Raw genomic sequence first — 25,236 nt, forward strand, 5'->3', positions numbered from 1 at the left:
AGGCTAAGAAAGGAAAACAAACTAAAATAAATCCTGGACAACACTCTAACTCAATTTCTAATAGTTCGATGAAATTCAATTTATTTCACACATTTAATAAATGTTTAAATTATAGTATTAATTGATTTACGGGTTTCATTTCAACATATCGTTAAAAAAACGAAAAATTTTGTTGCTGGGACAACTAACATTTGTAGTTGTTATAGCAGTAAAAATTTTCGCTATTTTTTTAACTAACGCAGTTTGGTACTTCAGCAGCGATGTTTGTCAAAAAGTTTTAGCAAACACGTTTGCTAATTCGGCAGCATTTGTTTGCTATTTTAAGGTAAGTACTATGTTCGCTTTTCGAGTTGAAATTTTCGCGGTTACTTTATTAAAACAGTTCAATATAAAGCAGATAAATTAACTCAATTGATGCGCAGTTTCTTGTTCCTCTAAATTTCGGCAAGACACTATGGGAATATGTGTGTTTTCATTTATAATTTTAATTGTTTCAGGAAAAGTAATCGCGAAAATAAAGTGATTTTCAACTCGAAAACCGAACATAGTACTCGTTCGGTTTTTTTGTAGATTACGATATTTTCTCTACATTTTCTCAAATTGAATTGAAAGTGCTATGAAGCGAATTGAATAAATACATAAATACATTGGTTTATTAAATACCATCAAGACTGATGTACTAAGCAAAACTGGGTACAAGGAACCATATATTCACTACTTTAACAACACTGGTAATCTACCCTTTGAAAGAGAAACCCGAAATCCGATTTTTATTTTTGTAAACAATCACTGTAGGTAAACTTCCAAACTATTATTGGTACGAAACAAACAATTATCTGGTTTTTGCAAATTTATAAAAAAAAATTGTTATCAAAATAAATAATGTTGGGAATTTTGATTACTTTTGACTACTCGTTACTACTCTATACTTTTGAATTGAGTACTCGTTACTACTCGTTACTTTGATAAAAAAAATCAAAAAACCACGTTTTATGTATTTTTTTAATAATATTTTCTTGTTTGCAAACATTTAAGAGGAAGTATTCATCATATAATATATATTTGGTGCTTTTTGAATTTCGGGAGTTGACATCACTGACAAACGGCGTAACAACTTTGAAAGGCGTCAATTTTTGTTTGACCGCCTTTGCTAAATCCAAAATTTTTATTTGTTTACTTTCATGTATAATTAGAAACAAGGCAATAAGAGGAGCGAAAAAGCATTCAATAGAGGTTCAAAGGAATTTGCACTAGAATTAAAGCATAGGTAATGTAATTAAAGCATTGGAAATGTTGTCATCTGGGAGGTGACAACATTTCGACAGACGGCAAAAATGTTGTCATCTGGGAGGTGACATTTCGACCGACGGCAAATGTCATCTGGGACATTCTATCGTGAACGCATTTTGCCATCGCTCATATTTCTCACCTACATTCACTCACATTAAACCGTAGCCAGGATTTTAATTATATAATCTCATGTGTAGATAATTTTATTTATGCATAGGTATGTATACTTCACTTCACCACATTTTCATAGCTTCCGGGATGCCGCCGTCCAAGCAAGAAGAGCAGCGTATCAAAATTTTGCTCGCGCATCGCGAAAATCCGAGCTACTCGCACGCAAAGTTGCCAAATCAACCGTTACAAATGTAATTAAAGTGTTTGGGGAACGTTTGTTGACAGGCAGGAAGTCTGGATCGGGGGGAAATCGAAAACCGGAAGCCGCTGAGACGACAAAGAGAGTTGCCGGTAGTTTCAAGCGAACCGCAAATAAGCTAAGTGTATCGTCTACAACCGTGCATCGAGCCAAAAAACGAGCCGGACTATCGACTTACAAGAAGGTAGTGACTCCAAATGGCGAAACGCGATCCCGGAGGCTGTACACGACGATGCTGACGAAGTGTGACTGCGTGGTAATGGACGACGAAACCTACGTCAAAGCCGACTACAAGCAGCTTCCGGGACAGGAGTTTTATACAGCAAAAGGAAGGGGAAAGGTAGCAGATATTTTCAAGCACATAAAACTGTCAAAGTTCGCAAAGAAATCTGGTTTGGCAAGCCATATGAACCTGTGGCTTGAAAAGCAGCATTTTCATAGCTTCCGGGACTGTCAACCTAGAAATTTACGTGAAAGAGTGTTTGAATAAACGTCTGCTGCCTTTCCTGAAGAAACACGGTTGTTCCGTACTGTTTTGGCCGGATTTGGCATCTTGCCATTACGGTAAAAAGGCCATGGAGTGGTACGCCGCCAACAACGTGCAGGTGGTTGCCAAGGACAAGAATCCTCCCAACACGCCAGAGCTCCGCCCAATTGAGAAATACTGGGCTATTGTCAAGCGGAACCTAAAGAAGACCAAAAAAACTGCTAAGGACGAGCAGCAGTTCAAGGCAAACTGGCTTTCTGCGGCGAAAAAGGTGGACAAGGTGGCTGTACAAAATCTGATGGCAGGTGTCAAGCGTGAGGCCCGGCAATTCGGATTTGGAAAAGCGAAAGCCTAAATAAACGATTTCACGCGTTTTCTAAAAACGTTTGAACTAAAAACGAGAAAAAATTATACACAAATGAAACATCAAAATTTCCTAAATTCGTACTTCTCACAGAATAAATTAAATTTTTAAATTAAAATTCACTCATCTTGAACTGCGTATGTCACTAAAGACATTCTTGCAATTTTGAACTACAATTTTCTCCTTCAAACTCCTTTGTCGAAAAATATTTCCTTATTTTTTTGATATCGACGTGATGTCAGCGTTTGTAATACTGTTTGGTTAAACATTTCTTAAATTTCTTAAAATTTCTAAAATTAACCAAAATGTTGCTTCCTGGTAGGTTCACTGTTCACTGATGAGTTCACTGTTTTAACATTTCCGAAGATTTCAAAATTTCTCTAAATGGTTTCTTAGTTAAGAACTCTGCGAACATGAAATAGTGTCACAATAACCTATTCATTTATTTATTAAATATAAGAATAATAGAGAATAATCTAGCATTAGCTACTAAGGCTATCAGCTAAAAACCTAATCTAGGACTATCCGTATTATATCCGTCCGATGGTCCTAGATTTAAAGAAAACGCAATTCTTTTTATTTTTTTTTATTTTGCAGCAATAACTGTATTTTTTATTTTGCAGCAATAACTTTGTATTGATTTTATACTTTATACAATCAATCTTTAAACACAATTTATAATTTAAATTATATTTATAATTTAAATTTGTAGTTGACGGTATATGACCTTGGGCCAGTCCTTTTTGTTTTTTGTCTCGCCCTAAGAGGAGCACTAGAAAGTAGAGTAATACAAATTAAAATAAAAAATTAAAGGTTGAAACGAAAATGGACAACATCAAAAGTATTATACTCATTAGCGGAAAAAGAAAATGTGGAAAAGATTACATTTCAGAGAAATTGCAAAAGAGGTAATCCATTAATATATGGTTTGAAATGTGTAAAATAATACAAATTTAGTTATTTTAAGGCTAGGGTCCATATCCCAAATCGTTAGAATTTCAGAACCAATTAAATCTGAATGGGCACAAAAAATGCAACTGAATTTAAATGAATTGCTTAGTGATGGGCCTTACAAGGAAAAATATAGAAAAGATATGATAATCTGGAGCGACACGGTACGTCATCAAGATTATGGGTATTTCTGTAGAACGGCTATGGACAAAGGTAAATCAATATTATGTTTTACTTCAATTGTACAATACACCTGTGTATGTCCTTTTTTTCGTTCAACAGCAAATGCGGAGATTGTCATTGTTAGTGACGTCAGAAGGAAAAACGATGTAAGGTATTTCAAGGAAGTATACGGCAACAAAGTATTTTGTATTCGTCTCACATGTCCAGAAGAAATTAGATCACAAAGGGGCTTTACGTTTACGCCGGGAGTTGACGACATAGAGTCCGAGTGTGGCTTGGATGACTACCACGAATGGGACCTTATCTTTCAAAACGATAGTAAAGTGGATGCGGATCATATAACTGCAACTATCATAGACAAAATTTCTTATAAATGATATGTCAATATTTTTAATATATTCGTAGCATTAATACAAGATTTAAAATTTTATAAATTATAGTACTAGTTATTATTAGACGATATAAAACTTTGGTTTAGTTTAAAAATATATTTTTAGGAATAAGCTATGTTCTCAAATCTAATCAAAATATGGGTAAAGGATAGCATCTACTTTACCGTTTTTTGTTTATTTCAGCCAAGCTAAAATATGGTTTAGAGTAATCAAAATTGTGTACAACTATTTTTCATCAGACTTTTGTTTAGATGATTTAACAATGTATTTAGCCGACCTTGTGGGCTTCGCACTACGAAATTGTGGAATAATTAAATGTTAACTATGGCGAGACACATTACCTGTGAAGCTACTTATAGAAGTGTATAAACACTCAGAAATTGCACCAGCATTGTCCCTGCTAGAAAAGTAATTGGCGTGGTCATGCTAACAATTGCGCCTACGCAGAAATCTAACAACTTTTTGATATAATAAATTGGTTAAATATGATTCTTTGGGGAGGATTCCGCATTGTTAATAAGTTGCTTTTGTATTCAGAAAACTACGATAGATCACAATTCAATGCCATACTTGAATTTAACTACAAAGATTTTATATTTATAACTAACAGTCAAAGCCTTGTGCAGTATCAGGGAAATGTTAACCGAAACGTATAGTCTTTACACGGAATTCAAAATCGACTATTGTGCTATTGGGGTTTCAGCGATGATTTTACGATACTGTGGAAACTGGCGACATTTCCGAGTATTCAAAGCTTCTCTCATAGGTTTCATACATAGCGTAGGGAGCCACCGTGGTGCAATGGTTAGCATGCCCGCCTTACATACACAAGGTCTTGGGTTCGGTTCCTACTTCGACCGAACACCACAAAGTTTGGATTATCCCACTTCAGTAATGCTGGTGACATTTCTGAGTGTTTCAAAGTGGTTTCACTGCAACGTGGAGCGCCGTTTGGACTCGGCTATAAAAAGGAGTACCCTTGTCATTGAGCTTAACATGGAATCGGGCTGCCGTAAAAAGGAGGACAACACTCATAGGTAAGTTAATTTCTCCTTTTGTGGTATCAAAGTTTACTTGTTTTATTCCGTATCATTTTAATGCTTTTCTCGATGTTTATGAAATAAATCTTTAAATTTAGCGAAAATTCTTTCTATGAAATAAATGGTATAGAGAAGAATTTTATAAATATTAAAACATAATCTAGAAGGTAAATTAATTCTGTTAGCCTTTTTGTATATGAATAAAAGACTATGCTTTTTATTGCTAAAAACTTATTATTTATTTTGTAGAACTTTTATGTCTGCTTAGATGCTTCTAGAACAAAAATGAATGATGAAATTCAATTACTGAAGTATGTGTGCGCGCTCTGACAATAGAGCTGCCAGATTGTAATAAATATTATATAAGATGTTTATGTAAGATGTAGGGTTACCCCCAACATCTCCCCTTTTTAAGTTGAAATGGGTGATCTGGAAATAGGATCTACAGGTTGTCTTCGTGTGGTGATACGCTTAGGAAACCAATGAGGAGAACCTATAGGTGTTTCATAATTATCATCGCTTGATGGAGGTGTGATGTTGAAATCCTCGAGTAGAAAATCCAATGGCAATTTTGTGTTTGACTCAGTTCGTGTTTCATGATCTGGAACTCTGGGTCTGAGTTGATCCGTATGTGCTCTTACAAGAATCTTCTTCTCGCCTACATCTATGATGGTGTTGTAGATAACGTTGCCCACCTTTTCGATGATCTCACCATGAACCCAATAGCTTTTATTTCCTTTGAAATTCTTTGCATAGACCAAGTCACCTGGTGCGAACTTTCTATTTCTGGCGCCATGCTTGCTATTGTACTGAGATTCCATTTGGTGGTTTACTTTTCGCTCAGTGTATTGAGGTTTTCTGATTGCGTCGAAAACTGTTCTCATTTTTCGACCGATGAATGACTCTGCCGGTGTTTTACCCTCTGGTGCATTTGGATTTGGAGTTGATCTGTAGACTTCTAAGAACGTCTGAAGTGCTTCTGTAGGTGTTTCTTCCCCTTCAAATTTCTTTAAAGAGCGTTTTAGAGTATCTACAAAACGTTCGGCTTGTCCGTTCGAACTAGGATGGAAGCGTACGGTTCTTGTGTGCTCAATAGATCTTTCCTTACACCAAGTTTGGAATTGGTCAGAGCAGAACTGTGTACCGTTGTCTGATACAAGCTGTTCTGGATTTCCAAATTGTGCACAGTATTCATTCAACATTTTTATGGTTGCAAATGAAGTTGTTGTTGTTGTCTCATAAATCGCAGGGTATTTTGAGAATGCATCAATAACTAAAAGATAATATTTACCTTTCACCGGACCAGCGTAGTCAATATGGATTCTCTCGAGTGGGCGTGTCGTTAATGGCCATGAGCAAAGGTTGGTCTTCACCGGATTTTTTGCTGCACGTTGACAATTTTGACATTTTCGGACGTAGTCCTCGATTTGTTTGTCGATATTGGGCCAGTAGACATAACATCGAGCTATTGACTTACCCCGTTCTGCAGATAGATGTCCTCTGTGAAGTTGTTTCAATACCTTTTGTCTGCATTTTTCTGGTACTACTATGCGGTTGTTGAATAAAATACATCCATCTAGAGTTGATAGTGATTCTTTCCGATTGTAGTATTGTATAATTGATTCATCTACATTTTTACTGCTTTCAGGCCATCCGTTGTTTATGAAATTGATGACAGACTGGAGAGCTTTGTCGTTTTTAGTTGCGTAGACTACTGTATTGAAAGTGAGTGGAAGTGTCGAAACTGCCTCGTCGACGTCTCGGCGTATATCTTCCTCGAGTGCCACTGAAGCAATGACGAAATCATCAGCTGGCTTTTCATGATCACTAATGAGTCTGGATAATACGTCGGCGTGACCAAAATCCCTTGTATTAATATATTTGATTTCGAAGTCATACGCTAATAAAATTAAAGCCCAGCGCTGTAACCGGTTGGCTGTGTAGATTGGTATTCCTTTTTTCGATCCAAATATTGTCAGGAGTGGTTTGTGATCGGTGTGCAAGGTGAATTTTCTACCGAACAGCATTCTGTGAAACCTTTGCACAGCGAATATGAGAGCGAGACCCTCCTTCTCTATTTGACTGTAATTGCGTTCAGCGGGAGTGAGTGCTCTGGATACATGGTGTATCGCCTTCATTCCTCCGCCAGGAAACATATGGTAGATGACACCTCCAACCCCGTGTGATGATGCGTCTGCTGCTACGTGAATAGGCAGATTCGGGTTGTAGTGTGTTAAGAGCAAATTCGATGTTAGAATTTTCTTAAAGTCATCTAAAGATTTTTGACATTCTGAAGTCCAGATAAAATTGTTATCCTTTTTTAACAAGTCGTCAAGAGGTTTGCGTAAGGTGCGCATGTTGTTTACAAACTTGCTGTAGTGATTGATTGAGCCTAGAAGAGATCTAGCCTCTGCAACATTTTCTGGAATTTTCAGATTTTGAATGGCGCTAATTTTGCATGGATCAGGTCGTATGCCGTCTTTATTGATAACCTGTCCTAAGTATTTAATTTCTTTTTGAAAAAAATTACATTTTTCAAATTTTAATTTGAAACCGAAATCTTGTATTCGTTGCAAAATTAAATCCAAGTTGGTCTTATGTTCAGCGATAGACTTACTCGCTAACATAATGTCATCAATATACGCTTTGGTACCCTCTATGCCTGAACATAACTCATCCATAATTCTCTGGAATGCTCCTGGAGCAGATTTTATACCAGGTGTTAGTCGGTTAAACTTGTACAATCCCTTGTGGGTATTTATGGTGAGTAACTCTTTGCTGCTGTCGTCTACCTCTACTTGTAGATATGCATCAGACAAGTCCAGATGACTGAAAATTACGCTGTTGTGGCAGTCTGAAAGAATTTCCTCTGGAGTGGGTAGTGGATACTGGTTAGATTCTACCATAGAATTGAGTCCTGTAGAATAGTCTGCGCAGATGCGAATTTTTCCATTGCGTTTGCTGACTACAATTGGAGCTGCGTATCTTGACGAATTTACGGGTGTAATAATTCCTGCACTTTCGAGTCTCTGTAGTTCAGCTTCGATCTCTGTTCTAGCTGCATATGGAACAGGTCTTTTGGGAATGAATACTTCCTTGGCGTTTGGCAGCAACTGAATGTTGACTTTGGTTTTTGTGCATAAACCCAATGAGTTGTTATCAAACACTTTTTCGTACTTACGTTTCAGAGCTGCGATATCGTCATCGAATTTTATTTGGTGACACCAAGAAGTTATCGGTTTGTCCCAAAGATCGAAAGATTGAATCCAGTCGATTCCCATGATGTTCAGTTTTTCGACATCTGTAATGTAACAATTTAAGAATTTTGTGACGTCATCGATGGTTACGCTGCATTTGAACTTTGCGATGAGGTTGATTTTGTTAGCGTTTGCGTCATTGGCGCTATCCTTTGTTGTGTAAGCTTTGGGCTTACCAATACTTTCCCATGTGGAAGTTGATATGATGGATATGTCCGAAGCGGTATCGATTTGTAGACGAACAGGCTTGTTGTTCATTAGCACTGTTGTGTATTTACGAAGCTTTTGAAATTCAACATTTCTTGTATTGAAAACTGCGTTTGTGTTGAACGTCTTCTTTGATTTCTTAAACTTCTGCTTCTTTCCCTCTTCCATGTTTGAAGGTTTTGGTGATTTGCCTAATTTTGCGCTGACACAATAGTTGTCTTTGTGTCCCAGCTGGTTGCACTTGTTGCATTTGTGTTTTTGAAATGGACAAAATTTTACGTAGTGCAAATCCCCACAGAACCAGCATGGTGTCTTAGGTAGTTTGTGTTGTCTTGGACCTTCGGTAGATTTGTTGACAGAACAGACAGTTTTTGATTGATGTTCAATCAAACTGTTGTCTGATTTCAGGTCTAAAATACGCTGAGTCTCATCTACGAGTTTGTCCAAATTCATTTCGCTGTTCTCGTCGAGTAATTTTAGCAAACGAATTCGTATTTCGTTATCTCTGGCCGACTTCAAACCCAGAACGAAGATTAAACATTTAAACTGATGGATGGTTAACTCACTCATTTTAAACAATTCACATTGGAGATTGACTTTGCTGGCGTATTCGCGGAAATCTTCCCCATCTGTTTTTGCTAATTGCAAACACTTATAGCGTTGTGCGACTTGAGTTTCTGCCTTTCCGAAGAGCTTCTTCAGTTTTTCCACAGTGTCCTTAAGTGTCATTTCTTCTGGTTTTGTTGGCAGAACATAATTTGCGAATCTTTCGTGCACTTGATTTGGCATCTTCCTCCATAAGAGAGCTACTTTGTCATCGTCGTCCAATGCGCTTGCCTCTTTTTCGAAGACATGAACAAATCTATTGTACCACGTTTGAAAGATAAGACCACTTTCTGGCTCATATTCGAAATTTGTCATGGAATGCGCTAAAGATTCCATCAAGGCTGCTTTGGATGTACCTTGTCTCGGGTTGTTATCTGTTGTGGAGCTTGCGCTTTGCGATTGAATGAGCAAAGCCATTTGTTCGAGCAATAGCGTCTGTTGAGCCATCGCCTTTTGCTGCTCCTCCAGTAATTTCACAACTATGTCGCTAGGCATGTTCATTCCTGAATACTGGCGTTTTACAACTGATTTTATTTTACGACCGTCCTCGTCGCCACTTTTGTTAGCCTTTTTGTATATGAATAAAAGACTATGCTTTTTATTGCTAAAAACTTATTATTTATTTTGTAGAACTTTTATGTCTGCTTAGATGCTTCTAGAACAAAAATGAATGATGAAATTCAATTACTGAAGTATGTGTGCGCGCTCTGACAATAGAGCTGCCAGATTGTAATAAATATTATATAAGATGTTTATGTAAGATGTAGGGTTACCCCCAACAAATTCAAAATTGATAAATACAAATTCCATTAATTGGGAACCTTAATTCAACGAGGTAAGCCATTTTCAACAGAAAGCTAAATTTTAAGATAACGAAAAAAAATCAAAGCCGTTTGTTGATGGTAAATCATTATTCTAAGGTATATGGTAAGCAATCCCAATAATCACGGGATGAGCGTTTTTCAAATACAACACCTTATCAGTTTGAGGGTAAATTTCATTTTCAACATAAATTCAACTTGACTTGAAACAGCTCATCTTCAATACATCTTCAAATTGTTGTCGAATTACAACCAATTTGGCAAAATGTTGACGAAAACTTTGAAAATGTGTTGAAGATAATTGGAGAAAACTTTGACAAAACACTACCCTGAAATGCAACGAAAAAACCACATGGTTTTCAATACTACTTTGGACAACAAAGTTCGTGGAAGAAATACAAAAATGTGGAAATTTTTTAATAATCAATTCATTGGCGGAGCTAGAAATTTTCAAAATTTTGTCGAAATTTCCGAAGCGATAAATTACGCCTATTGATAAAACTATACATCCTCAATTTTATTGCGGTGTTAAAGACAATATGCAGCAAAATCAATCAAAAACAAAAAAAAACTCAATCACAAAAATTAGTTGTATCAATTAATTTTTTAATTGGCTTTGATGATTGATACTATCATTTTTTTTTATTGAATACATTTCAATTAAAAACAAGTAAGTAAAGTCTAAAGTCGGGCGGAACCGACTATATTATACTATGTAGACAAACATTTGTGTTACCATCTCAACTACTTAAAATTTGCTGGGAGCTATATAAAGTTTTGCATTTCCAGATACAAATACTTTTAATGGAAACAATTTTTTGTACTTCTACAAAAACTCTAGAATTAAAATTTAAATCGGCTAACGCCCTGGGATGATACACAATGTTAGTAAAAAATATGGGAAATATGAAGCGAGAGAAATTTTAATGCAATTGTACAAAAGAGATTTATGATTTTTCAGGCGATACATATGTATTCGAGATATAGGACAATTAGAGTAATATTTACAATTTTTGCTACTCAGCAGTGGCGATTTTACAAGGATATTGGTTAGATCTCGCCAAGATATGTGTAGGCCGACTTGGAGCCTTATTTAAAACTCATCCGTTCTGTGGAAATTTTGGCATTGCAGTGTGTAGGATATGGCTAAGATATGGGGAAATCATCACAGAATTTTGTGTAAACTGTGAGAATTTTGGCCATATTTGTATTCTCTGTGGAAACTATCCAGTCAATTGGAGGAAAATCCCATTGAAAATGGGTCTAAAATATGAAACAGTCGACCATATTTCCCCAACTCTGGTGTACGTAAATATGGGAGCTATATACAACCTGAACCAATTTTGACTTAATTTGGCATGCATAGTTAGAATAATAATTCTGCTATCTATGCGAAATTTCACGTAAATGGGAGTATAACTTTGGGCCCCCTGGTCATATGAGTGCAAATCGGACGGGAGATATATATGGGAGCCATATCTAAATCTGAATCGATTTCAACCAAATTTGGCACAATTACCTATACTACTAAACGTACTCCTTGTGCGAAATTTGAAGCAAATCACGGCAAAACCCTGGATTTTGAGGCCATATAAGTTCAATCGGACGAAAGATATATATGGGAGCTATATCTAAATCTGAACCGATTTTAACAAAATTTGACACACTTAACGATACTATTAAACGTACCCCTTGTGCAAAATTTGAAGCAAATCACGGCAAAACCCTGGATTTTGAGGCCATATAAGTTCAAATCGGACGAAAGATATATATGGGAGCTATATCTAAATGTGAACCGATTTCAATCAAGTGTACCAAGCATTGGTAGAATGTCAATTCTACCCTCTGTGCAAAATTTCATGAAGATCGGTAGTAAACTTTGGGCTCTGTGGTCATATGAGTCTAAATCGGACGAAAGATATATATGGTAGCTATATCTAAATCTGAACCGATATTTTGCAAGATTTGCGAGATTCATTAAATATTTGGATGTACAGTATTTCAAGAAAATCGGTTGATAAACACGCTAACTATGACCACATCGTAGATAATTATATATGGCAGCTATATCTAAATCTGAACCGATTTTTTCCAAAACCAATAGCAATTGTCTCTGTCTCAAGAAACGGCCCTATGCCAAATTTGAGGACGATCGGACTTAAATTGCGAGCTGTACTTTGTGCACAAAATTACATATACAGACAGACGGACGGACAGACAGACGGACATCGCTAAATCGACTCAGATTTTAATGCTTACCCGATCGGTATACTAAAAGATGGGTTTATGACCACTATTTCTTGGCGTTATATACAAATGCACAAACTTATTATACCCTGTACCACAGTAGTGGTGAAGGGTATAATTAATTAGATCAATTAATTTCATGGTTGAAGACAAAAAATATTTTATTGTGTGTTGGAGCCGGTTCCACGACACCGCTATAAATAATCAAATAGCAACTTACCATTATTTAATATAACAAAAAATAAAAGCATTGCTTTAAGTATGTGTTTGAAAAATATTTTATTTAAAAAGCAAAACATAAACTTAACATATTCATCGTGTATAAAAAATACTAAGAATAAAAAATTAAATAAAAGGCAAAAAATAAATTGAATATTATAAAACGTCTATCTTCGATTAGTTTTTAAAAATTCTGTGAGAACAGAATACAACGAAGCAACTGTTGAGAGCAGCGGTGCCAACTCTGTGGAATTTTCGTGATTTTGACGATTTTAGATGGTAAATTGGGCATGTGACGATTCATGATTTTAATCAACGTAGTTATAAATTGACTATTTTTGAAAATGTGCGTCTCAAGTTTCCTTTTAGTGTTTTTATTACGTGTTTTTAGTTGTAATGTAAATATCAATACTAAAAAATATGCTTAACATACTCTCTCTGCCACAATCTTAATTGGATTAAACACATCGCAAAGCTTGAATTAAAATATAAAACAACTGTAGCTTTGATTATTCTGGGGGGGGGCAAGAACTATTCTGGGGGGGGGGCATAGCCCCCCCCAGCACCCCCTAGCTACGCCAATGAATCAATTGAAATTGCTTATAATAATTGGTAAGTAAAACTAAAACACGAAATGAAAACTTTAAGGAAGTCACTAAACTCAAATCTCTTTGCAGACAACTAAAATATTTGGATGCTGATTCTTGGACACTTATCGAAAGAGAAAGTTTCCAAAAATCAAAGTGCAACCAAAAAAATTGGTATTTATGCTTTTCCATATCAACAACTACTGGATGATAATTCGCATCACATCGATAGTTTAATTTACATCGCATCATCGGTTTAATTTGTTATTTTGTGAATTGAAATTGCTGGAAATTTATTCCAATTATCTAGTCATCAAGTTCCTGAAAATTGCCAGTATTTTAATAACAACAATTTTGTAAAACCAACGTTCTTGAGGAAAACACGAAGTACGTGGTCAGTTGGAAGAAATACAAATTGGTAAGTCAAAATAAAAAGTGAAATGAAAACATAATGGAAATCACAAAACTCGATTGTTTTGCAGAAAACTAAAATCATTGGATGGTATATTCTTGGAAGATGTTGGCCGATGAAAAACCGATGAAGGAAACAACAAAGAAAAGTTTTCAGAAAACTTACAAAGTGCAACCAATTAAAACAAAGTGCAACAATTCCTATATCAAGAACTTCTGGATGAAAATGTGCATTTTACATCAATTTACATCCCGTCATCAGTTTGATATTTTGTGATTTCCTCTTGCTGGAATCTATTCTAACACACAAGCCAGCAAGTTCCTCGATAGTAATTATTATTGCCAGCATATTAAATAATAGTTATTTGACACCAACATTGTATTGTATTCATAGTTTTATTTATTAATACGTTTAATAAGATAATTACATTTTGATTGGTATTATATTAGTTAGGATTACAATTTGAGGATTACAATTGAGAAATTATTGCTATTGTGTTGAATTTTACTGTTGAGGGTAATGTCGCGATTTTCTCAACAATTTCTCAACTTGAATATTACCCTAATCCTTTGAAAAAATGTTTGAAAAATTATTGAATTTTAGTATTTTTCAAACGTTTGTGTTTATTGGGATGGTAAGCAATATTTCACCACGACTACTTGCCCTTTTTATTCTACATTACCATACGAAAATTAAGTCGTTTGACTAATCAGTTTCTGAAACAACCATATGACGACTTGTTACATACATATAAATAATTGAAAGAAACTACATATAGATAATAAGATGAGTTCCGCAAAGCACCGCTCAAAAACAAAACGAGGAGGTTCAAATCGTGGACCATATCGTAATGTAAAATCCAACCGTAATTGTGAACGCTCGTTTGCTCAAAATGAGAGTGAACTCGTCGCATCTGACAGCTCCTCTTCATCATCTTCAGAATTTGAAGATGAACATGGAACAGCTCCAGATTTTCCAATTGCAATGTGGGACCTCAATCATTGCGATCCTAAAAAATGTTCTGGACGAAAACTATCCCGTTTGGGCTTGATAGAAAACTTGAAACTTGGTCAGAAGTTTCCTGGATTAGTTTTGACACCTGTTGGCGAGAGCTGCGTAAGTCCATTGGATAGAAATATTGTTAGGACTTCTGGGATAGCTGTGGTGGACTGCTCTTGGGCCAAGTTAGACGAAACACCATTCTCTAGAATGAAAAGTCCCAATCCCCGTCTTTTGCCATTTCTTGTTGCTGCAAACCCAATCAACTATGGGAAACCGTGCAAGCTAAGTTGTGTGGAAGCAATCGCCGCCACGTTGTATATATGTGGATTTCAATCAGAAGCTCAATGGTATATGGGAAAATTTTCATGGGGTCATTCATTTTTGGAACTGAATGAATCACTTCTAAACAGATATGCTGAGTGTAAATCCAGTGAGGAAATTGTGCAAGTACAAAATACATACATAAATGAAGAACAAGAAGCAAGGAATAAGCCTAAAGACTACAAGGAATTTTACCCTACAAGCAGCAGTTCCGAAGAGGAAGATAATTGACTTTCAAGTTTTTATTTTATGTAATAAAGGGTGATTTGTTAAGAGCTTGATAACTTTTTAAAAAAAAAAAACGCATAAAATTTGCAAAATCTCATCGGTTCTTTATTTGAAACGTTAGATTGGTCCATGACATTTACTTTTTGAAGATAATTTCATTTAAATGTTGACCGCGGCTGCGTCTTAGGTGGTCCATTCGGAAAGTCCAATTTTGGGCAACTTTTTCGAGCATTTCGGCCGGAATAGCCCGAATTTCTTCGGAAATGTTGTCTTCCAAAGCTGGAATAGTTGCTGGCTTATTTCTGTAGACTTTGGACTTGACGTAGCCCCACAAAAAATAGTCTAAAGGCGTCAAATCGCATGATCTTGGTGGCCAACTTACCGGTCCATTTCTTGAGATGAATTGTTCTCCGAAGTTTTCCCTCAAAATGGCCATAGAATCGCGAGCTGTGTGGCATGTAGCGCCATCTTGTTGAAACCACATGTCAACCAAGTTCAGTTCTTCCATTTTTGGCAACAAAAAGTTTGTTAGCATCGAACGATAGCGATCGCCATTCACCGTAACGTTGCGTCCAACAGCATCTTTGAAAAAATACGGTCCAATGATTCCACCAGCGTACAAACCACACCAAACAGTGCATTTTTCGGGATGCATGGGCAGTTCTTGAACGGCTTCTGGTTGCTCTTCACTCCAAATGCGGCAATTTTGCTTATTTACGTAGCCATTCAACCAGAAATGAGCCTCATCGCTGAACAAAATTTGTCGATAAAAAAGCGGATTTTCTGCCAACTTTTCTAGAGCCCATTCACTGAAAATTCGACGTTGTGGCAGATCGTTCGGCTATTCATGATGAAATGTCAAAGCATACTGAGCATCTTTCTCTTTGACACCATGTCTGAAATCCCACGTGATCTGTCAAATACTAATGCATGAAAATCCTAACCTCAAAAGAATCACCCTTTAGTAGACCAACCAATTTGTTAATAAAAAGGTGCACTAATTGTTGACGAATCAAACCTGCATTATTGGTTAATAAAGTTAGGGACAACTCGACAAAGTTTACGTACGACCAATATTCAGAAAACGAAACGCAACCAAAATTTTCTCTATGGAAAATTATGGATAGTGGAAGCCCGTTATCTTAGGCTCACTTAAACTATCCCGATTCTTTGTTTAGCTCAATGAATGCGAGGGCGTGAAACCACTTAGAGAAGCTTTGCACTCAGAAATGAGGCAAAACCTTTTGGTGTATGGTCGAAACTGGGGTTGAATGACATGGGTCCCCATTGCACATCAATTACATGTTATGGAAGAAACAGAGAAATTAATATTGGCTGTTGGAGAAAATCAGGGGATAAAAAAACCTTTTTCACTGTATATAAATTAGAAGAAGTATCAAAGGATAAGCCTATAGACTACATGGTAGTTGTTTACGTGAATTTAATTGAAGTTAATAATTTTCTGTTTTTATAAATGAAGAACTCCAATTTTTTATAATTATAATTTAAAAATCTACACCAACCGCTATGAAAGTCGTATATAGGCAAAATACGATTTCGATGCTAGTGAGAACTTAGATTAATTGTATGTAATAACCCTTGACTTTTTTTCAAGTCGCGTCATATCACGCATTAATTGTATTACAATAGCACAGATGTTCACAAAAAAATATAATAATAAAATAATACAAAAAAACATCCTTCAATTTTATTATACTATGTTTATATAAAAATATGTAAGCTCGGAATAGGTTGTTGTCTTTTTAGATATTACAAAGGAATTTCTATTGCAAAGAATGTAATAATAGCAAAACACTTAAACAAATCTGCACTGGAGGTAACGTGGAAATCAAATAATATTCTAAATTAGTCTTCCATTCGTTCTTGGAACAAATGAGTTTTTCTTAACAAGTAAGAAAATTGTGCAATACAGAAATATATAACTGTAAAATTTACAGACTGCAAATATGTAGTTTCAAGAAGATAAAGGTGATTAGTATGGAAGTGGTAAGGCTATTTTTTGGACAATAAATAAAGAATAAAATGCTTTGTTGAGCTATAACTAAATTAATTTTATTGATTCAATACCTTCTCAATGAAGTAAAATAATCCCATACTAATTAACACCACAAATACATATTTGAATTAAATATTTATTATCTGGTCTAGTAATAATAAAGTGTAAGTTGAGAAAAAAAGACAATATAAATTTGCGAACTTCAAGGTAGCCAGAAATTTTCATTTAAAATCATTGAGTGTGGCGATGATATTCTGGGGAAACATTTACAAAACTGGACATGCTAAAGAAAGTAGCGCTATTTTTTACCAAGTACTTCAAAAAGTCGTGCAAATGCACCAACAACAATTGCATAGCCTTTTCATCCAAAGCAGAATAGCCTAGCATAGATCCCAATTTGACAAACAAACGTAACAAATGGAAAGATCCATACATTTTGGAGAGAGGCGTATCCGGATATTGTTGCAAAATGTCAGCGTACTGCGGGCGCTCGAATTTGTACAGTAGCTGTGAGCCCAGCATAACATTGAAATATTCTACAACGCCATTAAGCACATCTGATATGGCTAACTCTTTGCAAGCATTTGAAGATTTTGCTGATTTCTTAAAACTAATATACTGATCTACGATATCTTGTACTGTGATTTTTGCGGGTATATCCAATAGCTTGTGTTGTCTTGTTATAGCATCCCAGTCATCGGCTAAACATTGCTTCAGCTCGTCAGGAATTTTGATTTTTACCTCTATTTTCGAAAGGAACGTTTCTTCGCTTTCTACATAGGAATCTAATCGAGTATTGTTTATTCCCGTCGAACTAGCGACGTTCGTGTTGTTTGTAGGTGTAGCTGCGTTAACTGAGGCATTTTGTACAGTTGTACTGCTGTTGGATGCAACAATGTTTGTAGCTGATTTTTCGGAGGAACTCGTTGAAGTGCCTCTCTTCTTTTTTATAACTGGCTCTTCCCTGTCATCCTTCATTGAGTCTTCTTTGCCTACGGCATCTTTCTTTGAATCCATGGTGACGGGAGTAGCATTTAGTTTTGCTCGATTTCCCCTTCCAGAAGCTGTAGTTGGGACGGTTGTCGAATTGGTTAATTCCTTTGAAGGTGTTGAAGCTCTTGATTCACTTCCACCGCTACTAGTTGCTCCGCTGTCCTTCGATGTCGCCGTTAAAGTATCTCCCTTTTTTCCTTTTTGGGCATCTAAAACAAATGAGATAAGTATTTACCGACAAATTTGTTTATTGCTTACTTTTCCGATTTTTCTCTTTCTTGGCGTCATGTTCCTTTTGTAGTTCTTTTTGTCTTTGCAAGTTTGTGTCATTAAACTTCAAAACACGGTTCTCGGGAACCCATTCGTCCCAGCTACAATCAAATTTCATTTACTAAGAATATAATTTGGTTGTATATTTATAGTGTACATACTTCTTATTCCAACCAGCATAGTGAACGAAATATTTCAGTTGTTTGTCCTTAGTAATCGTACTCTTTAAGGCTTTAGCTTCATATATTAATGGACCATGAAAGCAGAGTACCTTTTCGCCTGAAAATCAACAATACTAATTAGGGGAATATCATCTATGGTGCAGCACATACCTTCGGCGAACTTAAATTTTGGTTGCATTTCACTTGTGGACGTTATTTTGACGGCTTTGGGGATCTCGAATACAAGATAAAAATTTATAATTAGCGAGAGTTAATTTCCTTTTTTGTAAACAAATTTTCCAAATTGTTTGACTTTACAGTGTACAGCTGATGAAGAAAGCCAATTGAGTATTATACCAGACTGATAATCAAAATTAACCAGAATATGGCAACATTGTAAATATAATCAGACAAAGATAATTTAGAAGAAGATGCAGTCTTGTCATAGCAAAACTAAAGCACCAGAGGACTCTGCCAACAAAATATCAAAGTTTCCCAATAAACACAATAAACACAACTTTTCAGTTTGAGGGTAAATATAATTTTCAACATAAATTCAACTTGACTTGAAATAGCTCATCTTCAATACATCTTCAAATTGTTTGCGAATTACTTCCAATTTGCCAAAATGTTGACGAAATCTTTGAAAAGGTGTTGAAGATAATATGAGAAAACTTTGACAAAACACTAAAATGCAACGAAAAAACCATGTGGTTTTCAATACTTATTTGTGCAACGAAGTTCGTGGTCAATTGCAAGAAATAAAAAAAATGGAAAATTTTAGACAAATAACCAAATAGTTTATAAAAATAGGTAAGTGAAAATAAAAAATGAAATAAAACTTTAAGGAAGTCACGAAATGTATATCTCTTTGCAGAAAACTGAAATTATGGATTCTACGTTCTTGAAAACATTAAAAAGCTGGCCGATGAAAAAATTGTGGACAATTAACTGGAACTGATTCAAATAGTTTATAATAATTGGTACGTCAATATGAAAAATTAAATCAACACTTTAGAGAAGTCACTAAATTTAAATCTCTTTGCAGAAAACTAAAATCTTTGGATGCTACATTCTTGCAAACATTAAGAAGCTGACCAATGAAAAATGAGTGGCTTATCGACAAGAAAAAGTTTCCAGAAACATTACAAGTGCAACCTATTAAAATTTTTAAAAACAACAAATTGTTGAAATCAACAACTTCTGGATGAACATGTGCATCACATCGTCAGTTTAATTCATATGCTATTATCAGTTTAAAATGGATATTTTGTGAATTCCTTCTGCTGGAAATCAATTCTAACACGCGGTCCAGTACGTTCCTAATTTCAAATTGCCCGCATGTTAATAAATGTTAATGCTGTTTTATGACACCAAAAGAAGGAAATCGAATTATCAATGCAAAAGTGTTTACTAATAATGTTTAAGATATTTAAAGTTTTGTTGTTTGTTTTTTTTTTTGTTCTTATTTGTTGATATGTTTAATAAGATTATTATTTATCAATTGGTAATGTAGTGTATTATTATATATTTTATTTTGATGAAAATTAATAAATTATACAAAATTCATAGAATTTTGGCTTTGACTTTCAATTTGAAGTGGGTATATCATTCATACAAATTTAAGGTAGGTACTATGTTCGGTTTCCGCAGCGAAATCCCATACAAAACCAAAAATGCGAAAAACTACCGAAATATTTTTTCGTTTGTGGTACTTTGTTTTTTTCGAGTTGAAAAACTGACATAAAGCGCATAGTCCCTAATTAGGTCGTGTTAAATCCTTCCATATGTTGAGATTAGTTAGTTTGAAAACGGCGCCATTTGTAATGCGAATTAAGAAATAATTTATTTATTCAAATGATTTGTGTTAAATTATAATGCAAAAGTGGTTCGCGTTGTTATTTAAAATTGTTATACGATCGATTGACGAAATAAATATAACATGGAGTGGTATTTTCGTAATAAACTAGCAACCACCATCTAGCCGCCCCCTACTACATGATTGAATAGAAATAATCTATATAACATGAAATTTATAGAAAAATGTTAACAAATAAAGCTCTATTTAGCGAAGTTCATTTTACAATCGTTTCTTTTTACTGGGCATCGGGATAATAAACACAAATTATGCTGTCATTTCATGGTAAATATAAAGGAGGCAGTGCTATTGATGATGCAGTACTATGGTTGCAACGAATGGAATCACAAGAATAATTTGCTATGTTCCAAATATAAAATTAGTTGTTCTGAACAAAGTTATACCAAAAATAAATGGTAAATGTTTATGCCACATAAATAAAAAGTTATACCCTATACAGGGTTTTATAATTTAGTGCATATGTTTGCAATACCCAGAAGGAGACGAGATAGACACATGGTGTCTTTGGCAAAAATGCTCAGGGTGGGTTCCTGAGTCGATATAGCCATGTCCGTCTGTTTGTGAACACATTTTTGTAATCAAAGCCTAGGTCGCAATTTAAGCCCAATCGACTTCAAATTTGACACAATTATGTGTTTTGGATCAGAATAGAACCCTATTGATTTTGGAAGAAATCGGTTCAGAGTTAGATATAGCTCCCATATATATCGTTCGCCTGATATGTACTTATATGGGGCCAGAAGCCAAAGTTTTACCCCAATTTGGTTTAAATTTTGCACTAGGAGAACAATTAGTAGTATAGTCTAGTGTGCCAAATTTTATTGAAATCGGTTCATATTTGGATATAGCTCCCATATATATCATTCTTCCGATATTCACTTATATGGGCCCAGACGCCTGAGATTTACCCTGATTTGGTTGAAATTTTGCACTAGGATTACAATTAGCAGTAAAGTCAAGTGTGCTAAATTTTATTGAAATCGATTCAGATTTAAGTCCCGATTTGGACCTATATGATCACAAAAGCCATAGTTTTAGCGCAATTTGCTTAAAATTTTGCACTAGGAGTTCAGATTTAGATATAGCTCCCATATATTTCTTTCGCCCGATTTAGACTCATATGACCAAAGAGGCCAAGTTTTTTGTTGAAATTTTGTACAGGGAGTAGAATTAGCTTTGTTGCTATGCGTGCCAAATTTGGTTGAAATCGGTTCAGATTTAGAAATAGCTCCCATATATATTTTTTCTGATTTCGAGAAAAATGATCAAAATACATTGTAACATCGTCACTGTTAGTCGAAAACTTGTAAAAATGACTCAAATTGAACTTTATTTCTAATAAATATCTATCGCCATGGGGCGTTAACCGATTTAACCGACTTAAATTTTAAGTCAAAAAAATTCTAAGAAGTCTTAAATATATTGTCGGTTCAGATTTAAAAGTATGTATATGGGAACATAAACCTTTATATATATCACCCAACAAATTTGGAGGATTTCAGATGGTATCGAAAATGTACACGCTCACAAAAAATCGCTTCTGTAACATATACTCCCAAACATATTTTGCTTCAAGCATATACATTTTTGGGTATTGCCCAAACATTTATATGTTTGATCTCTTCCAATATATAATATGTTTGAAAGCATATTGGTCTAAAAAAATATATGTTTGGGTAGTCAATTTCCAAACATTTTGTATTTTTGCATCCAAATTCAATAATGTTTTCTTCCAAAAAACAATATGTTATTATGTGACCATATAATATGTTTGGAAGCATTTTGCACCCAAAAATATTATATGCTTAAAAAAATTCTCCCAAACAATATTGTGCTCAAAATTTTATTTATTTATTTATATATTTACAATCATAATGAATTATGAAAATAGACAGGTAATATAGGTGCTAACAACATAGGTTTTCGACCTAAAGGCCGGTACTCTGTTTGTTGATGCGAAAAAAGTTCCACTCAATCATTGTTTCGCGTTGAAAAATGATAGTGTTGACAATATATTTTGAAGGAAAAAAACATCCGTTTTGGAACTTTTTCGCGTTTATTTCATCGAAATGTATTGACAACATCGCAAAATGTCACGAAATGATTACATATACATAGGCAACTAGTGACTCGATTTACACACACACGCATACAAAATAAATAATTTGAAAAAGAAGAAGCAGGCGAAGTTATTTTACAAATATCTTTGGAATTATAAAAATAAAGTTTACAGTGCTGAATTTTATTTTTTGGAACATAGCAATTAATTCTTGTGATTCCATTCATTGCTACCTCGGTACTATACATGTTGGTTGAAGTGCTAATGCTTGTTTTGGAACATCAATTGCTGTGTCTCCTTTTGTTTAAATTATGTTTTGTGTTTATTATCCCGATGCCCAGTACTAATGAAACGATTGTAAAATATAATTCACCAAATAAAGCTTTTATTTTGTTAACATTTGTGTTTAAATTTCATGTTATATATGTACATTATTTATATTGTACCATATAGTAGGGAGCGGCTAGATATTGTTGCTAGTTTATTATGGAAATACAACTCCATGTTATACTTTGTTTTATCAATCATCAGATTACATTTTTAAATAATAATCAGATCCACTTTTGTGTTATAAATTCACAAAAATCAGTTTAATAAATAAATTATTTCTTAATTCACATTGCAAATGGCGCCATGTTATGAAAATACTGACTACGCGAGTTACGTCAGTTTTTCAACTCGAAAAAAACAAAGTACCACAAATGGAAAAAATTTCGCTAGTTTTTCGCATGTTTTGGTTTTGTATGGAGTTTCAACGCGAAAACTGAACAGAGTACCGGCCTTAAATGCTCAAAATTTTGTTTCTGCCCAATTGTATATTGCCCCACATCTTTCTCACTTCCACGAGATTTTTTAGTTCTTAGCACCTTTTTCTGTAATACAAACATTGTAGAATAAAGTATTCAATTTTATGATTTTTTTTTATTTTAATTTTACCTTTTGCCGGACGGGGATTCGAACAGCGGACCACACAGTTTGTAAGGATCAAAGAAGTAGCTGATCAATTGCCCAAGGAAAAATAAAATATTAATTTTGTAATAACAAGCAACAACCACCAACTTAATTCAAAATCGCTCCCTGTTAAATTGCGCTCCAAGCTACTAAACACATATATGTTTATAGGCTATTTCTAAATTAATATATGTTTGCATCCAAGCATATTATATTTACAAACATTTTATGTCCCAAACATAATATGTTCTAACATATTAACATATATGTCCCAAACATGTTATGCTAGTTTATGAACATTATATGCTTGCACTCAAAAATATTGTGTTTAAAAATTTGTGTTCCAAACATATAATGTTTATAGCCAAACATATGAAAAACAGTCTTTTTCAACCGTGTAGATCACAAAGTGGTGCATATATAGTCGGCCCGCCCGACTTTAGACTTTTCTAACTTGTTTTTATTTAAATAGCAAAATAATTTTCATGTATAGCACTCATGCTTGCAATCATTTTGGACTGATGTTTATCAGTGCGATAGGCTGGAATGAATCGATTTAATTTAATTGCTGCTTTTAAATTTCACTCAGCGACATTCATTGTCCATATATCTTGCATTTTATCAATTCAATTTTATGACGTGACTGAGATATTCTCTGGTATAGAACTCTAACATCCCTTTGTGACGAATTATAAGTCGGGAACAGTGACTTTGGCTTAGGAACTACCCTTGAACGTGAGTTATGGGCTTAAGTTTATTGAATTTGAATATGAACTTTACATTATACACTATACTTTCGTTTGACAAAAAATAATAAGGAAGTAACAATATCGTAAGACGAAGAAAAAAATATATATGTGAGAAAAAAAAACTAGATGAAAATTTATTGGGTATGGAGTGGTGGTATTAAGTATGAGAAATGGTATGGTTTGTATTTCCATGATGGCTGCACAAAAACCTTTCAAAGAGTTGTACAGACAGCCACCACATGTATGAGTTTTTGGGTAAATCAACATGACATTTTACTTTAACATGGATTTTCGATGTATTGAAGCGGCATTGTTCTTTGCGTGCATGATAGGGAAATTCATTTCAAGTTCAAGTCCTAAACCTCCAATTTTCTCAATGGCATCATAAGCATTATCGGGCAAACCACCATTACAAGCTGAATCTGTTGTATCACAATCTAATAATTCCTGCTCGGAATATTGTTCCAGTTATCAGTCCTGACATCATGCAAATCTTCGACATTTCCGGTAACACTAAAAGCCCAGCAAGAGCCACATTGACCTTTTCTCTCCAATCGAATTCTTTGGGCAATTCAATGTCTGGAATTTCAGTTTTAGGGGTTAAAGAGCATTACCCTCATCTCGTTGTCACATGCCGGTACGTTGTTTATATTCGGTACTGGTCAAATCAGCAAATTCAGTGATACCATATTTGGCACTACCACTCTCATTTGCATTCAAATCCTGTATGATTTTTAAATTTTGCTTGAAAATTCTCACACGCATTTGTCTTTCCATGGTGGTGTGATAACGACGATTTTAAGATATTCGACTTTATTCAAACTATGATTTTGTTCCTTATGTGTCTTCTTTTCGGCATAGCGTTTTTCACCAATTGTTTTGTTGCTGAATTAAGTTTGTTGCTGAACGGATTGTCAATTGCTTCGGATGTAAAAGTTTGCATAACAAATTGACGGAATCCATTTGGATTCTTATTGTCCAGTGCTTTGTGAGATTTGGTTCAAAACAATTCAAAAACTGGTAGAAAAACACTTCAAAAAAATTATTATGAATGCGTGTATGTAAACAATCAGCTGCTGCGTATGTATACGTAAAAATATTATGACGTTTGGCGATGTTGTCAATTAAATTGCTGAGAAATAAACGCAGAATAGTTACAAAATAGCTGTTTTC

The 25,236-nt window shown here is 34.7% G+C and overlaps 3 protein-coding genes and 1 long non-coding RNA gene across 5 annotated transcripts; 2 read left to right on the plus strand and 2 right to left on the minus strand.

The window, feature by feature from the left end:
* The first annotated feature begins 1,135 nt into the window (after positions 1-1,135).
* On the plus strand, positions 1,136-4,148 carry Pmvk (Phosphomevalonate kinase). Of its 2 annotated transcripts, none has more exons than XM_075288945.1 (4): positions 1,136-1,267; positions 3,224-3,419; positions 3,479-3,675; positions 3,745-4,148. In XM_075288945.1, exons 2-4 carry the CDS (start codon positions 3,337-3,339, stop codon positions 4,020-4,022), a joined length of 558 nt encoding a protein of 185 aa, XP_075145060.1. In that variant the 5' UTR covers positions 1,136-1,267; positions 3,224-3,336; the 3' UTR covers positions 4,023-4,148. The 2 variants fall into 2 exon arrangements, with proteins under 2 accessions (XP_075145060.1, XP_075145061.1); XM_075288946.1 differs by lacking the exon at positions 1,136-1,267 and adding an exon at positions 1,357-1,507.
* A 10,015-nt stretch (positions 4,149-14,163) lies between these two features.
* Positions 14,164-15,076, plus strand: LOC142220061 (18S rRNA aminocarboxypropyltransferase). Its single transcript, XM_075288947.1, has one exon. It carries the CDS (start codon positions 14,220-14,222, stop codon positions 14,985-14,987), a length of 768 nt encoding a protein of 255 aa, XP_075145062.1. The 5' UTR covers positions 14,164-14,219; the 3' UTR covers positions 14,988-15,076.
* Positions 15,077-17,117: 2,041 nt separating this feature from the next.
* On the minus strand, positions 17,118-18,778 carry MRG15 (mortality factor 4-like). Its single transcript, XM_075288949.1, has 4 exons — positions 18,597-18,778; positions 18,426-18,543; positions 18,253-18,365; positions 17,118-18,203 (listed from the first exon to the last, which is right to left on the minus strand). The coding sequence occupies exons 1-4, from the start codon at positions 18,622-18,624 to the stop codon at positions 17,233-17,235; spliced, it is 1,230 nt and encodes a 409-aa protein (XP_075145064.1). The 5' UTR covers positions 18,625-18,778; the 3' UTR covers positions 17,118-17,232.
* A 3,948-nt stretch (positions 18,779-22,726) lies between these two features.
* On the minus strand, positions 22,727-23,448 carry LOC142237121 (uncharacterized). The gene is made up of 2 exons (XR_012722354.1): positions 23,300-23,448; positions 22,727-23,235 (listed from the first exon to the last, which is right to left on the minus strand). It is a non-coding gene; the product is annotated as an uncharacterized LOC142237121 (long non-coding RNA).
* Between the last annotated feature and the right edge of the window lie 1,788 nt (positions 23,449-25,236).

This window comes from Haematobia irritans, chromosome 1, assembly GCF_050003625.1.
Source record: "Haematobia irritans isolate KBUSLIRL chromosome 1, ASM5000362v1, whole genome shotgun sequence".
NCBI lineage: Eukaryota > Metazoa > Arthropoda > Insecta > Diptera > Muscidae > Haematobia > Haematobia irritans.